The following is a 16,615-nucleotide window of genomic DNA, read 5'->3' on the forward strand; positions in this document are numbered from 1 at the left end:
CTAATGAAGTATTTTTGAAGTGCTGTGTAATGTATGAGCGTTACAGCCACTTTATATGCAATGAACTCACAGATATAATGAGCAGATACTTAAGCACTGGTTGGGGAATATCTTTTGACCAGGACGCCTGGAAAGCTCCCCTGATTTGAATAGTGTTGAGGGTTTAATTTAGTTCATCTGAAGAGCAGATAGCGCCTCCACGTTTAGGGGCTGGTTTAGCTCACAAGGCTAAATCGCTGGCTTATAAAGCAGACCAAGCAGGCTAGCAGCACGGTTCGATTCCCGTACCAGCCTCCCCGGACAGGCGCCGGAATGTGGCGACTAGGGGCTTTTCACAGTAACTTCATTGAAGCCTACTCGTGACAATAAGCGATTTTCATTTCATTTTCACATAGATTTCCCTTCACAAAAGCAGCGCCTCTGCAGTTCTGCATTTCCTTGGGGCTGCAAAACTCTAGTCACTGGAGTGGGATTTGAATGCACAACCGTCTGAGTGTATCTTAAAATCAGCCAAGCATTGTCTATTGGCTCCTGCTATAAAGTGTAGCTATGGGAGGGAAAGTTGGATAAGAATACTTTCAAGTGGTCGAAACCCATGGTCAAAGACCCTGAAAATCCTCACCTGAGTAATGGCTACCATGGCAAATTCCTGGAGAATGATTTGGCACTTGTGGTGCAACAAGAAGTTAATGCCTTCAGTTGTCATGAGAATTCCTCCATCTTCTCCATCTCCTTCTCCACCTCCACTCAATGGACCGAGTGGCCTCCTGCACTGTGGGAATTCTGTGGATTCTATGCCACATTGACAGGATGTGGTGTGGGTTGATCGGAAGGCCTGGAAAAGCAAACGGGGAGGAAAGTATTCCAGAAGGCATTAATCATCGCACTCCATGATTTCCTGTAGAGTAATTGTATCAGTCCTTGAAACCTCACCAATCATCCCCACACCAGCTAGTTATGTTCTTCTTTCCCTTACTCTTGATCTGCAACTTGTGATCTCCACCTTTCCTTGCACCCACATAACAGGCCCTGAGTTTGTCCACTAATCTTATTTCTTGGCTTGTGCTGTTTAAAAGGCATCTGATTAGCTTAATCTTTTCCAACTAATTTTCAGCACAACTATGAAAGCATTGCTGTAATTACAGCTCCCCTTTTCTTTCCTCCATGTTCAAGGCCCAGTTACAAGTTTATACAATTCACTTATACTATGTCCATATATAATGCTCAGTCATTTTGTATGTTTGGCTGCAATTTAATTTGACAGTTGTACATTTGTACCATAGATGTTTACCCTGTTGTGTTGTTACTGTGTCAGCCTTTTGCTCGATCAATCTAAATAATGACACTTTCCTGCTCTCCCAGTGTATCCTGTGCTGCTCCTGCTTCAAACATTTAACTTCCCTTCAAAAAGTTTAATCGTTGTTTCCACAACGACTTCCTGTAACAAAGGTAAAGCAGAACATGCACCAACAGCTTTCTTGCAATCGCAATCCTTCAAATAACAAAATAATGAATAGCTGAAAGCAGCTGATAGCTGAAGCTGTGCCACACATGGCAAAAGTCAAATTGTATTTAGAAGACATCTGTGTGTAATTTCATTTTCTGCATTGAGCCTAACTTTCTCTCTCTCTTTTTGTATTCTCAAGGTTTTCATCACTTGATGCTCATGAGGGAATCATGATGGTGATATCTTAGGGATCTGCCATAGTATGGCTGCTTTTCGATCCCAGCGTGTTACAAGATCGTCAGTCGGCTCAAATGGTTTGGATGAAAATTTCTGCGGGCGGACCTTGAGGAATCGCAGCATAGTTCACCCAGACGATTCCTCCCCTTTCCCTCAGTTGAGATCGCGGTCACCAAAAAAGAAACAAGACACTGTACCACAACAGAAGGGCATAAACGGCGGGAAGATTGCTGAATGCAAACAGCACCACACCCGCGAGCCCTGGGCGAGCCCTAGAAAAAGGGGACTGTCCTGTTCTGAGAAGGATAATCACGAGAAAAGGCCTTTGGACATTTGTGACCCAATACTGCCCGTCTTTAAACGGGTAAAGCGATGCTCCCGCTTGGAGCCTGCAGACGGCCTGGAGGATGCATCATCGCTTGTTAAAAACGAAAAGGCGTCACTCGAGCGAAAAGGCTCGACCGCAATCAACGATGGGGACTTGTCACAGCTCAAGCGTGCCCGACGCTTTCTTTTACTGGATGACTGTGATAAAAGGGAGATCAAAAAAGTGAAAGAGTTGGACGGTGGACGAGGCGACTCACCTCTGCTGAAAGAGGTGTCCACTCACCAGGCTGCCAATGGGATCAATGAGAAAGATGCTGCTGCTGCTCTGGAGGGCAGTCATTGTGAACCTCTTGATTTGAACAGTAAACCAAAATGTGTTGATGTTGATACATGTGCATCCGTTTTACCAACAGAAACTGAAAACCACAATTCAGGTGGCCGCTCGCTGCTATTTAACGGCAATAAGGTGGCCACTGTCTCAGAGCCTGATGTGCCTTCTACAGATTCGGAGTGGGAAGACGACAGGACAATAAGTGACTGCCACTCTGTGTCACAACAATCTACCACAATTCCAGCAACTGAAAACCCATTGCAAATCAGGGAATCTGAGGAAGAGGTTGACGTTGTGGGATATAGTTTGTTCCAGTCAAAGGAACAGTGCTTTGAAAATGCCAGTTGCAGTATCAATGCTGCTCAGGATGTTGAACAGATCTCAGGGGTGCCTGATTCTTCTGCAGTGCTGGACTCTGGACCTGGTCCCTTAATTGAACCTCAAGAACACAGATATGCACTGAGAACTTCGCCCAGAAGGGCCACAGTTAACAAGTGCAGCTCTCAAAAGATGAGCTCACCCAACAGGGACAATGGGCAGATGGAGGACAAGTCTCTCAGTCTTAATGAATGTGAAAAGACTGGAGGGCCAGCGGTGGCTGCAGAAAGCGAGCACTGTGCAAAATTGGAAGAGGATGACTCTCGGACTAAGGGAGAGTTGCCCCAGGACCGAGCTGGTGAATGTTTCAGTGGTAATGTGCCCAACTCGCCTGTGCAGCTTGGCTTGGACAGAGGGCACTTGTCCACAGGCAGGGAGAGCAGCAGTCAACAATCTAGAGAAGAGGAGGAGGAAGAACCCGATGTATACTACTTTGAATCAGATCATGTGGCACTGAAACACAACAAAGAGTATGTGTAACCATGGTAACCATGACATCTGTTTTTTTTTTGTTCCTTTTTTTAAAAAACAATGTCTGGTTTTATCTATTTTTCAAAGTACCTGCTTCTCTCCCTCTCTCATTTCGCAATCTACCTCAAAGGTCAGCTGTCCTGAGTAAGTACTGGAAGAACAAAACCTAGTTGGGGTGCTGTGCAGAGCATTACCAATTGTTTGCTTGTCACAAGGCTTTATTATTCCGGTTGGTAGCTTCAGTAGCAAAAATAGGACGGCAGATTGTTATTTGAATAGGAGTAAATTGGGAGAGGTGTATACTGAGGGAGACCTTGTGTCCTCGTGCATCAGTCGTTGAAAGTAAGCGTGCAGGTACAGCAGGCAGTAAAGAAGGCAAATGGTATGTTTGCTTTCACAGCAAGAGGATTTGAGTACAGGGATAGGGATGTTTTACTGCAATTGTATAGGGCTTTGGTGAGGCCACGCCTGGGGTATTGTGTGCAATTTTGCAGTTCTTATTGAAGCAACATGTTCTTGCTGTGGAGGGAGTGCAGCGAAGGTTTACCAAGCTGATTCCTGGGCTATCATGTGAGGAAAGACTAAGTTGGTTAGGATTACATTTATTGGAGTTTCGAAGAGTGAGAGGTGATCTCATAGAAACTTACAAAATTCTTTTTTTTAAAATTTAGTGTAGCCAATTATTTTTTCCAATTAAGGGGCAATTTAGCGTGGCCAATCCACCTAATCTGCACATCTTTGGGTTGTGGGGGTGAAACCCACGCAGACACGGGGAGAATGTGCAAACTCCACACGGACACTGACCCAGGGCCGGGATTTGAACCCGGATCCTCAGCGCCGTAGGCAGCAATGCTAACCACTGTGCCACCATGCTGCCCAAAAAATTCTTTTTTTAATAAACATTTTATTGAGGTTTTTTTTTTTGGTTTGACGACAACAACAAAAAAAGCAATGTACATGAATCTATAAACATTGTGCAAAAGCCGTCTTCCTCCCCCACCTTTATTAACCCCCTACTCTAAACTAAACTAAACCACCCCCCCCCCCTCTGCTGACGATTAATTTTCCGCAAAGAAGTCGACGAACGGTTGCCACCTCCGGGCGAACCCTAATAGTGACCCTCTCAAGGTGAACTTGATTTTCTCCAAACAGAGAGAGCTTGCCACGTCAGATAGCCAGGTCTCCGACTTCGGGAATTTGAGTCCCTCCAAGCTAATAGTATCCATCTCCAGGGAAGCAAAGGCCAGAACGTCTGCCTCTTTCTCCTTCTGGATTCCCGGATCTTCCGACACCCCGAAAATCGCCACCACTGGACTTGGTGCCACCCTTGTTTTTAACACCGTGGACATGACATCTGCAAACCCCTGCCAGAATTCCCTAAGCTTTGGACATGTGGGCATGGTTCGCTGGCCCTCTCGCACATTTTGCACACCTATATTCTACCCCAAAGAACCTGCTCATCCCGGCCACTCTCGTGTGGGCCCGGTGAATAACCTTGAACTGTATCAGGCTGAGCCTGGCACATGTTGTGGACGCGTTGACTCTACTCAATGTGTCTACCCATAGATAATCCTCTATCTCTCCTCCCAGCTCCTCCTCTCACTTGCGCTTCAACTGCACAGTCTGCGTCTCCTCTGACCCCATAAGTTCATTGTAAGTGTCAGAGACCCTCCCTTCTCCCACCCACCCTCTAGAAACTACCCTGTCCTGTATCCCCCTTGGTGGTAGGAGCGGGAAGGTTGAAACCTGCCTACGTAGGAAGTCCCGCACCTGCAGGTACCTGAATTTGTTTCCTCTCGCCAATCCAAATTTCTCCTCTAGCTCCCTCAAGCTAGGAAAGCTCCCCTCCATACATATCCCAGGGCAGCACGGTGGCCTAGTGGTTAGCACAGCTCCCTCACGGCGCTGAGGTCCCAGGTTCGATCCCGGCTCTGGGTCACTGTCCGTGTGGAGTCTGCACATTCTCCCCGTGTCTGCGTGAGTTTCGCCCCACAACCCAAAAAATGTGCAGAGTAGGTGGATTGGCCATGCTAAATTGCCCCTTAATTGGAAAAAATAATTGGGTAATCTAAATTTATATTAAAAAAAACATACCCCCATCCCCTCAATCCCTGTTCTCTGCCATCTCTGACCCCCCCCCCCCCCCCCCCCCCCCCCCCCTCCCCCAGATTGGAGACCAAACCGATGCTCCCTCTGCTCCCACATGCCTTCTCCAATGCCCCCAGACTCTCGGGGTCGCCACCACCATGGGGCTGGTGGAGTACCGTGCCCTGTGGGAACGGCAAAGGTGCTGTTATCAATGCCCCTAAGCTGGTGCCCTTACATGAAGCCACCTCCATACGCTCCCATGCCAACCCTCCCCCCACCACCCACTTCCTGATCATGGCTATATTCGCCACCCAATAGTAGTTACTGAAGTTTGGCAGCTGCAGCTCCAGCCCGCCCTCTCCCCGGCTCTGCTCAAGCATCTCCCTCCTTACTCGCGGGGTCTTGTCCGTCCATACTAAGCCAGTGATCACTTTGTTGACCTGTTTAAAAAAGGACCACAGAATAAAGATGGGGAGACACTGAAACACAAACAGGAATCTCGGGAGGACCGTCATCGTCACCGTCTGCACCCTCCCAGCTAGTGACAACGGGAGCAGGTCCCACCTCTGAAAATCGGCTTTCAATTGGTCTACTAGTTGGGCCAGATTTAGTTTGTGCAGTTGTTCCCATTCCCGCGCCACTTGGATGCCTAGATACCGAAAGCTTCACCCTATCACTCTGAACGGCAGCTCCCCCAGTTGCCTCTCCTGACCCCTCGCCTGGACCGCAAACATCTAACTTTCCCCCATATTTAGTTTACAGTCTGAAAACCGGCCAAATTCCCTCCAGAATCCTCATGATTTCTTTCACCCCCTCTGTTGGGTCCAAAGCGAGACTCCTCCTCCTCCCCCCCCCCCCCCCAAAAAACCCCTTGAGGCTCTCTGCAATTGCCAGTGGCTCTATGGCTAACACGAACAGCAATGGAGAGAGGGGGCATCCCTGTCTCGTCCCCCAGTGCAGTCTAAATTAGTCCGATGTTGCCCTATTCGACCGTAAGCTCAGCACAGGTGCATGATACAGCAACCTGACCAAGCCAATAAAGCCCCGCCCAAATCCGAACCTTCCCAGTCCCTCCACAGATAATCCCATTCTACTCGATCAAAGGCCTTCTCTGCGTCCGTTGCAACCGCTACCTCCACCTCCCTACCTTCCGGGGGCATCATGATCACGTTTAATAGCCTTCTTACATTGGCCTTCCCTTAACAAACCTTGTCTGGTCCTCCCAATAAAGTCCGGAACACAATCCTCAATGCTAGAGGACAAAATTTTGACCTGCAGTTTGGCGTCCACATTCAATAGGGATATCGGCCTATAGGACCCACACAGCTCCGGGTTCTTGTCTCGCTTCAGGATCAGCGAAATCGTGGCCTGTGACATCGTTGGGGGAAGCACCCCTCTCTCTCTTGCCTTATTGAATGTCCTCATCAACAACGGCCCCAATATTCCAGAGAACTTTTATAGAACTCCACTGGGTACCCGTCCGGCCCCGGGCATTACCCGACTGCATGGCCTTCAGCCCCTCTGCTATCTCTTCGATCCCTATGAGGGCCACCAGACCTTCTACCTGCTTCCCATCCACCTTCGGGAAATTCATCCCCTCCGGCCTCGTTGTGGGTTCCGACTCCTACAACCTACTATAAAACTCCTTAAATGCCTTATTCATCCCTGCTGAGTCGCCAACCAGGTTCCCATCTCCATCCTTTACTTTGCCTATTTCCCTGGCTGCCTCCCTCTTTCTAAGCTGCTTCTCTGTCCTTCTCTTTATGCTCATAAATCACCCCCTCGCCTTTCTCAGCTGCTCCACTGCCCTCCCTGTGGTTAACAAGCCGAACTCCGCCTGTAGCCTCCGCCATTCCCTTAAAAGCCCTGCCTCTGGCGTCCCCGCATACCTCCTATCGACCTGTAGTATCTCCTTTACCAGTCGGTCCATCTCTGCGTTGTCTACCTTTTCCCTGTGGGCCCATATTGAGATCAGCTCCCCTCTAACCACCATCTTCACTGCTTCCCAGACCACTGCAGCTGAAATTTCCCCCGTGTCGTTAACTTCCAGGTAGGTCAACCCAGTGCGGGGCATGGTCAGAGATTGTGATCGCCGAGTACCCCGTGTCCACCACCCCGTCAGTAAAGCCCTGCTCAGAATAAAGAAATCAATCCGGGAGTATGCTTTATGTATGTGTGAGTAGAAGGAGAACTTCATCCTCGGCTGCCCAAATCTCCATGGGCCCACCCCCCCATCTGCTCCATGAACCCTTTTAATTCATTTGCCATTGCTGGCACCCTGCCCGTTTTTGAACTTGACTGGTCTAAACCAGGGTCAATAACTGTTGAAGTCCCCTCCCATGACCAACTTGTGTGAATCCAAGTCCGGTATCTTCCCCAGCATCCTCTTTATAAACTCCACATCGTCCCAATTTGGTGCATACACATTTACTAATACCACCTGCACTCCCTCCAATTTCCCACTGACCATAATATACCAGCATGCCACATCCAAAACTATTCTTCCCGCCTCAAACACCACCCGCTTGTTGATGAGGATCGCGACCCCTCTAGTCTTCAAGTCCAGTCCCGAGTGAAAAACCTGTCTGACCCAACCGTTCCTTAATCTAATCTGGTCAGGTAATCCGAGGTGCGTCTCCTGCAGCATTCCCACATCCGCCTTCTGTCCTCTCAAATGCGTGAACACGCGTGCCCTCTTGACCGGCCCATTTAGCCCTTCTACATTCTCTCTCTCTCTCTCTCTCTCTCTCTCGCTCTCTCTCTCTCTCTCTCTCTCTCTCTCTCTCTCCTCTCTCTCTCTCTCTCTCTCTCTCTCTCTCTCTCTCCCTCCCCCCCCCCCCCCCCCCCCGCGGCAGATCAGCCATCACCTTTTTCTTGGGCCAATCTCCAGCCCTTGCCCTGCGCCTCCGCCCCCGACCTCCTCTCTGTCCCTCAGCACCAGTCCCTCCCTCATCAGCAGAACACCCCCCACCCTACCCATAGTAACAGCACAATGTAAATCAACCCCTTTGATAAGCCTAACATCTGCTCATCCAGCTTGTTTGGTGGCCCCTACCCCTGGCGCCAGACATTCTCCCACCTATTGTTTCCTCCCCATCCTCTTCCCGCCCCCCCACTTATCCACAGACATTCGGATGACAAACAAACCCGCTAAACAAAGACAAGATCAAACAAGAGATCCAGCATCTAAACAAACACACCTCCATCCCCCAACAGTGAAATGTAAACTTTAACTCACTCAGCTCTGCAACTGGCCCCAAATCAATACAGAAGGCATTACAAATAGCGTCCATAAAACGATAAACGAGAAACTTTTAAAAACATGAATGTTGCAGCAAAGTTCTCAGTCCGCCACCAGTCCTTTCCTTTTCGCGATGTCCAGCGCTTCCTCAGGCGACTCGAAATAAAAATGTTGCTCCTCGTATGTGACCCAGAGACGGGCCGGATGCAGCAGTCCGAACTTCACCTTTTTCTTACAAAGGGTCGACCTGATCTGGTTAAACCCCGCTCTTCTTCCGGCCACCTCTGCACTCAGGTCCTGATAGATCCGCAGGATACTGTTCTCCCATTTACAGCTCCGTATCTGCTTGGCCCACTGGGCCCACGCTCCTTATCCAAATACCTGTGGAATCTCACCAACATTGCCCTCTGGGGGGGGGTCTCCCATTCGCGGCTTCTTCGCGAGCGCTCTCTGAGCCCTGTCCACCTCCAAGGGTTGGCAGAACGCCCCATTCCCCAGCAGCTTCTCGAACATGCCCACTATTATTGCCCCAGCGTCCGTTCCTTCGGACCCCACCGGGAGTCCAACGTTCCTCGAGTTCTGCGGCGGGACCTGTTCTCTAGGTCCTTCACCTTCTCCAGGAGCCTTTTCTGCTGGTCTCTCAGCATCCCCACCTCCAACTCCACCACAGTTTGATGTTCCTCCTGGTCAGCCAGCGCCTTCTCTACTTTCTGGATCGCCCGATCTTGGGCGTCCAATCCAAGCTCCAGCCGCACAATTGACTCTTTAATCGGGTCCAAGCAGTCCCTCTTCTGCTTGGCGAAGCCCTCCTGGATAACTTTCATCAGCTGCTCCGTTGACAAGCCAGAGGTCCGGTCCTTCACCATGCTTTCTCCCACTGCAACTTCAGCCCAAGCCTTCTCTGTCCGTCTGTTTCTGCCTTTGCGAGCACTTCTAGTCCTCTTCTCCATGCACCGATGTGGGAATCCAGTACCCAATTGCCTCTGTCATTGATCCGGTAAAAAATCGGGGGAAAAGGTCCAAAAGCCCAGCCCGAGCGGGAGCCACCAAATGTGCGACTTACTCCTTCATAGCCGTCACCGGAAGTCAAAACTTATAAAATTCTAACAGGATTGGACATGGTAGATTCAGAAAGAATGTTCCCGATGGTGGGGGAGTCCAGAAATAGGGGTCGTAGTTTGAGGATAAGCGGTAAACCTTTTAGGACTGTGGTAATTTCTTCACCCAGAGAGGGGTGTATCTGTGGAATTCACTACCAGAAAAAGAAGTTGAGGCGAAAATGTCATGCAATTTCATGAAGGAATTAGATATAGCACTTGGGGCAAAAGGGAGCAAGGGATATGGTGGGGGGGGGGTCGGGATCAGGGTGTTGAACTTGATGATCAGCCATGCTCATACTGAATACCGGAGCAGTTCCAAGGGCCGAATGGCCTCCTATCTTCCATGTATGTTTCTATGTATTCCTACCGTTTACAGCGGACAGGTTAATGTCAAAGCAATTTGACCACCATATGAGGTTAGAACCTGAAGATTGAGTTGGTGCAGATTGTAGGGTAACAGAGCCCTATTGAGAGCAGCATGAAGTGCAGTAGCAAGTTAATGCCAAAGTAGTAGAACCATGTAAAAGCTGAGAACATGCTTTACAATAATTTACTGCAGGTAACTCACCTCCGCATCCACCCTTTGGGTTGTTTCTAAAAGGAGAGTGGAACCATGGCTATGGTCAGGATGTATTTATGAATGGAGACTACTGAACGACAGTGGGGAACCCGTCTTCCTTGGTTTTTAGTGTGACAAATGCCCTTTTGTATTAGTATATTCAGACTGGAATACTTAAGGTCCTGAGATTCATTGGTATGGACCAAAGTACGTAATGGCATCCAGTATTATTCCTTCGATTTGTACTTGAAACAAATTATTTTTCTCAAGCTCTGCTACATAATTAGGCATTAGTTTACAGAATTTGAGTTTGTTGGTAAAAAAGTGATGCTCTGAAAAATACATGCCGAGTCTGTTTTTAAGGATTTAACACATCAGTAATGGCTAATTTGGAATGGTTATGTTTACACTGAGCCAATGCATTTAGATAGAGGTTTTCACTGAGCTTGTCAATCAGCCAGCAATGCAGCCAATGCCTCGTTGTACCCTGATAATGTAGGTGCTGCACTGGAAGGAAGGATTTGCACTTGTATCGTGCTGCTCAGTTCCAAAGCGCCTTACAGGTTATGAAGTTCTTTTTGAAGTGTTGTCAGTCATTGTGTAGGAATTGCGACAGCTACTTGGTGCACAGTGGAAACAGCAACAAAATAATGATTGGACGATCTTCATTTGGGATGTTTAGGGTTTTAGCATTGGCCTGGACACTGGGGTGAAGTCTCCCTGTAACATTTGTGCCATGGGATCTTTTATGTCCACTTTCGATAGCTTCCACTTAACGTCTCATCCAAAAGATGATGCGTCCAACAGTTTAAATTCAGAGTTTTAGAAACAGTCAGGGAAAACTTTATCAGACTCTTGGGAGAGATTTAATTATGCAGGAGACTGAATGCAGATTTATAAAAAGGCAGACTGTTTGACTAACTAAAATTGAATTTTTTTAATGAAATAACATTTTTAAAAAAATTAATTTTGTGGGATGTGGGAGTCGCTGGCTAGGCCAATGTTTATTACCCATCCCTAGCTACCCTAGGGGCTGTTTAGCACAACGCTAAATTGCTGGCTTTGAAAGCAGACCAAGCAGGCCAGCAGCACGGTTCGATTCCCGTAACAGCCTCCCCGAACAGGCGCCGGAATGTGGCGACCAGGGGCTTTTCACAGTAACTTCATTTGAAGCCTACTCGTGACAATAAGCGATTTTCATTTTCATTTCATTTCAGAAGGTGGTGGTGAGCTGCCTTCTTGAACCGCTGCAGTCCCTGAGGTGTATGTACACCCCAGTGCTGTTTGGGAGGGAATTCCAGGATTTTGACCTAACCATAGAGCGCCGATATATTTCCAAGTCAGGGTGGTGTGTGACTCCAGGTGGTGGGGTTCCCAGGTATCTTGCTGCTCTTGTCCTTCTAGATGGTAGTGTTCTTGGTTTGGAGGGTGCTGCCTAAGGAACCTTGGTGAGTTCCTGCAGTCTCACAGCGTGATGGAGGGTATCCTCCATGTGAAGACAGGACTTTACCTCCGCAAGGACTGTGCAGTGGGCATTCGTACCGATACTGTCATGGATAGATACACCTGCGGCAGGCAGCTGGCGAAGATAAGATCAAGTGTGTTTTTTCCTATTGTTGGTTCCCTCGCCACCTGCTGCAGACCCAGTCTGGAAGCTACATCCTTTAGGACCCAACCAGGTTGGTCAGTAGTGGTTCTACTGAGCCACTCGGTGATGGACATTGAAGCCCAGCAACCAGAGTACCTTGTGTGCCCTTGCCACCCTCGGTGCTTCCTCCAAGTGGTGTTCAACATGGAGGAGTACTGATTCATCAGCTGATGGTGGCTGGTACGTGGTAATCAGGAGGTTTCCTTACCTGTGTTGACCTGGTGCCATGAGACTTCACGGGGTCCAGGTTTGATGTTGAGGACTCCCAGGGCAATTCCCTCCCGACTGTGCTGCTATCTGTGCTGGGTCCATCCTACTAATGAGTCAGGACATACTGAGTAATAATGATCCTTAAAATAAATTTAGAGCACCTAATTCTTTTTTTTCCAATAAAGGGGCAATTTAGTGTGGCCAATTCACCTACCCTGCACAGCTTTTTCGATTGTGGGAGTGAGACCACGAAGACACGGGGAGAATGTGCAAACTCCACATGGACAGTGACCCGGGGCCAGGATTGGACCCGAGTCCTCGGCTCCATGAGGCAGCAGTGCTAACATTACACCACCTTGCTGCCCCACTGAGGAATAATGATGATGGTATCTGGGACAGTATCCATGAGCTGCGATTCCGTGAATATGACTATACCAGTCTGTTGCTTGACTAGTCTGAGACTGCTCTCCCAACCTTTGCACAAGCCCTCATGTTAGTAAGAAGGACTTTGCACAGTCAACAGGGCCAGGTTTGCCGTTGTTGTTAGATAGTCATAGATGTTTACAGCATGGAAACAGGCCCAGCTTGTCCATGCTGCTCAGTTTCTGTCACTAAGCTAGTCCCATTTGCCTGCATTTGGCCCATATCCCTCCAGGGGCTGGTTTAGCACACTGGGCTAAATCGCTGGCTTTGAAAGCAGACCAAGGCAGGCCAGCAGCACAGTTCAATTCCCGTACCAGCCTCCCCGAACAGGCGCCGGAATGTGGCGACTAGGGGCTTTTCACAGTAACTTCATTGAAGCCTACTCGTGACCATAAGCGATTTTCATTTCATTTTTCATTTCATACCCACCCTGCCCATGTAACTGCATTTTAAAGGACAAAATTGTACCCACCTCTACCACTGCCACTGGCAGCCTGTTCCAGATGCTCACCACCCTCTATGCGAAGAACTTTCCCCTCTGGTCTCTTTTGTGTATCTCTCCTCTCATCCTAAACCTATGCCCTCTAGTTCTAGACTCCTCTACCTTTGGGAAAAGATGTTGACTATCTACCTTATCGATGCTCATTATTTTATAATAATCTATAAGATCATTGTTCCCAGTGGCTAGATCGATGCCCGGTGGTCCATCCAGTTTCATCCCTTTGTCGCGGTTGAATATAACTGAGAGGCTACTTCAGAGGGCATTTAAGAGTCACATGTAGGCCAGACCAGGTAAGGATGGCAGGCTCCTTCCCTAAAGGATATTAGTGAACCAGTTTGGGCTTTTACAACAATCGACGATGGTTTCAAGGTCATCATAAAATTTTTTATTCCAGATGTTTTATTAAGTGTTTAGATTCTACCATCTGCACTGTCTGCAGTGCTGCCATTGTGATAGGATGTTAAACTGATGTCCCATCTGCCCTCTAGATCAGGGCTTTCCAAACTGTGGGTTGCATGAAACATGATTCTGGGGTTGCGATCTCCTGAGCCTTGAGCCCGGGCGCAATACTAACAGCTGTGATGTCTCTTTAAAAACTCACAGTTTTGGTTGTTGGATATGGCCTTTGGCCGGCTCTGAGGCCCAATTGTTTACAGTGGGATTTGAATCCGATCCCCCAGAGCATTACCCTGTGTCTCTGGATTATTAGTCCAGTGACAGAGGTGGCTAGCACTGCTGCCTCACAGTGCCAGTGACCCGGGTTCAGTTCTGACCTTGGGTGACTGTGTGGAGCTTGCACGTTTTCCCCATGTCTGATGGGTTTCCTCCGGGTGCTCCGGTTTCCTCGCATAGTCCAACGATGTGCAGGTTAGGTTGATTGGCCGTGCTGATTTGCCCCTCCGTGTTCAAATATGTGCAGGTTAGGTGGGGTTACAAGGATAGGGCAGCAGAGTGGACCTAGGTAGGGTGTTTTTGGTAAGGTCAGTGCAAACCCGAAGGGCTGAATAGCACTGTCGGGATTCTACAGACAATACCACTACACCACCTCCTCCCCATGGTAGTTAAGAGGCTTGCAGTGGATGTTGTTGATCTGGTTTTAAGAAAGCATTTGACAATATACCCCATAAAGGCTGGTTTATAAAATTGTGGCTCATGGATTAGGAAGGTTAGTGTCAGCTTGGTTTAAAATCCTGGCTTAAAGGTACAAAATAGCGAGTCATAGTAAATGTTTGTTTTTCAGAATGGTGGATGGTGACAGTGGTGTTCCTCGCGGGTTAGTGTTATGACTACTTTTTTTTTCTTTTAAATATATAAAAGACTTGTATAATAGAAAACAAAATTTGCTGATGATTCTAAACTTGGAGGAATGGCAGACATTGAAGATGATACCAGTTGACTGCCGCTAGACAGAGGTTAACAGAATGAGCAGATGAGTGATGGATGGAATTAAATACAGCGAAATGTAAGGTGACATATTTTGGCAGAAGGTATCGGCAGAGGTAGAGGCAATGTAGACTTAATTGCACAGTCCTAAAGATTGTGCAGGGACAAGGTGACCTAGAACTTCATGTGCATGAATCTTTAAACATGGCAGCACATTGTGAGACTGGGTAGCAAAGCACAAGGGATCTTGGTTTTCATGATTTAAAGTATTGAGCACAGAAACAGAATTTATGCCCACCTCCCTTTAATTCCTGAAGAAGAGTCACGTGACTCAAAACATTGAACTCTCTCTCTCACTCGATGCTGTCAGAATTGAGTTGATTTAATTTGATTTAGATTTATTGTCACGTGTACCAAGGTACAGTGAAAAGTATTGTTCTGCGTACAGTCCAGGCATACCGTACCATACATGAAAAGACATCAGATAAATACACAATGTAAAGACACAGACATTGTGTGAAGCATCCGGTGTGTAGTACTACTCAGTAGAGAAGAGGTGTGGAGAGATAAGAGGGTCATTCAGGAGTCTGGTAACAGCGGAGAAAGAAGCTGCTTTTGAATCTGTCGGTGCGTGTTCTCAGAATTTGTTTCTCCTGCCCGATGGAAGAGAGAATAACCTGGGTGGGAGGGGTCTTTGATTACACTGTCCGTGTTCCCAAGGCAGTGGGAGGTGTAGCCAGAGTCAATGGATGGAAGGCAGGTTCGCGTGATGCAGTGGGCTGTGCTCACAACCCTTTGTAGTTTCTTACGGTCTTGGCTGAGTAGTTGCCATACCAGGCTGTGATGCAGCCAGATAGAATGCTTTCCATGGTGCATCTGTGTTGGTACGAGTCAATGTGGACATGCTGAATTTCCTTAGTTTTCTGAGGAAGTGTAGGCGCTGTTGTGCTTTCTTGGTCATAGCATCGAGGTGAAAGACCAGGACAAATTGTTGGTGATGGAATTTAAAACTGTCACCATCTCCAACTCGGCCCCGTTGATGCAGACAGGGGTGTGTACGAAAGTTTGCTTCCTGAAGTCAATGACCAGCTACTTAGTTTTGATGACATTGAGGGGGAGATTGTTGTCATTACACCACTCCACTAGGTTGTCTATCTCCCTCCTGTACTCTGACTCATCGTTGTTTGAGATCCGACCCACTAAGGTCGTGTCATCAGCAAACTTGGAGTTGGAGTCAAATTTTGCCACACAATCGTACAGGGAGCACAGTAGGGGGCTAAGTACGGAGTCTTGCGGGGCCACGATATTGAGGGCTATCGTGGAGCTGTTGTTTATCCTTACTGATTGTGGTCTATGGGTCAGGAAGTCGAGGATCCATTTGCAGACGGAGGAGCCAAGTCCTAGGTTTTGGAGTTTTGATATGAGCTTGGCTGGGATTATGGTGTTGAAGATGGAGCTATAGTCAATGAATAAGAGACTGCCATAGGAGCCCTTGTTGTCGAGATGCTCCATGGATGAGTGTAATGCTAGGGAGATACCGTCTGCTGTGGACTGGTTGTGGAGCGATGCAAATTGCAGTGGATCAAGACATCCTGGAAGTGTAGAGAGGAACCTCTCGAAGCATTTCATAATGATAGATGTCAAGGCCACTGGACGGTAGTCGTTGAGGCATGTTGCCTGTTTTCCAGCGCATTCTGTTTTTAATTAAAGTTATGCTGAACCGTTTTAAAGAGCTGCTTAGCGCTCCACAGAGCACTACCATGGAGTCGTTGGGCCAAATGGCTCCTGCGCCATAATGAATCTAGCCATTGTGGCCAGGTTATACTAAGTTACTAATTTAATGTGAATGTGCAGGCATTGGTGAACCAATCAAAAGGCGGCTTGTTGGCATTTTGCATGAGCTTGTCACTGGTGTTTCTATGTGACACTGCACTATAATTCTCTCTTCTGTCGGTGCTGTGATTAGTATGATTTGAGGTGGTGTGCTACCATCTACCGGTAAAAAACTTCTTAACTCCCAAAGAAGATATTGGCTTAAATTATGGTTTTATCTCTTCTCCCTGCTCTCATGCTGCAACAATATTAATAGACACAAATCTCTTCAATACTGTTGGGTCCCCTGTAACATTGCTTGCAGGTAATTTGAGGCCTGGAGCATGGTTCTGATATCTAACTGTTAAATTTTCTGTTTAAATTTTAAAGTACCCAATTCATTTTTTTTTTTCAGTTTAGGGGCAATTTAGCATGGCCAATCCACCTACCCTGCACAA

The 16,615-nt window shown here is 47.8% G+C and overlaps 1 protein-coding gene across 3 annotated transcripts in view; it reads left to right on the top strand.

Annotated features, from left to right (window-relative positions):
• zzz3 (zinc finger, ZZ-type containing 3) overlaps positions 1–16,615 on the top strand; it is a 148,020-nt gene that overhangs the window by 53,776 nt on the left and 77,629 nt on the right. For all 3 annotated transcript variants that reach the window (XM_038793754.1, XM_038793756.1, XM_038793755.1), the window contains exon 2: positions 1,647–3,190. In XM_038793754.1, the coding sequence (XP_038649682.1) occupies positions 1,710–3,190 (1,481 nt within the window). In that variant the 5' untranslated portion in view covers positions 1,647–1,709. The remainder of the gene's footprint in view (positions 1–1,646; positions 3,191–16,615) is intronic.

Source organism: Scyliorhinus canicula, chromosome 4 (assembly GCF_902713615.1).
Source record: "Scyliorhinus canicula chromosome 4, sScyCan1.1, whole genome shotgun sequence".
Classification (NCBI taxonomy): domain Eukaryota; kingdom Metazoa; phylum Chordata; class Chondrichthyes; order Carcharhiniformes; family Scyliorhinidae; genus Scyliorhinus; species Scyliorhinus canicula.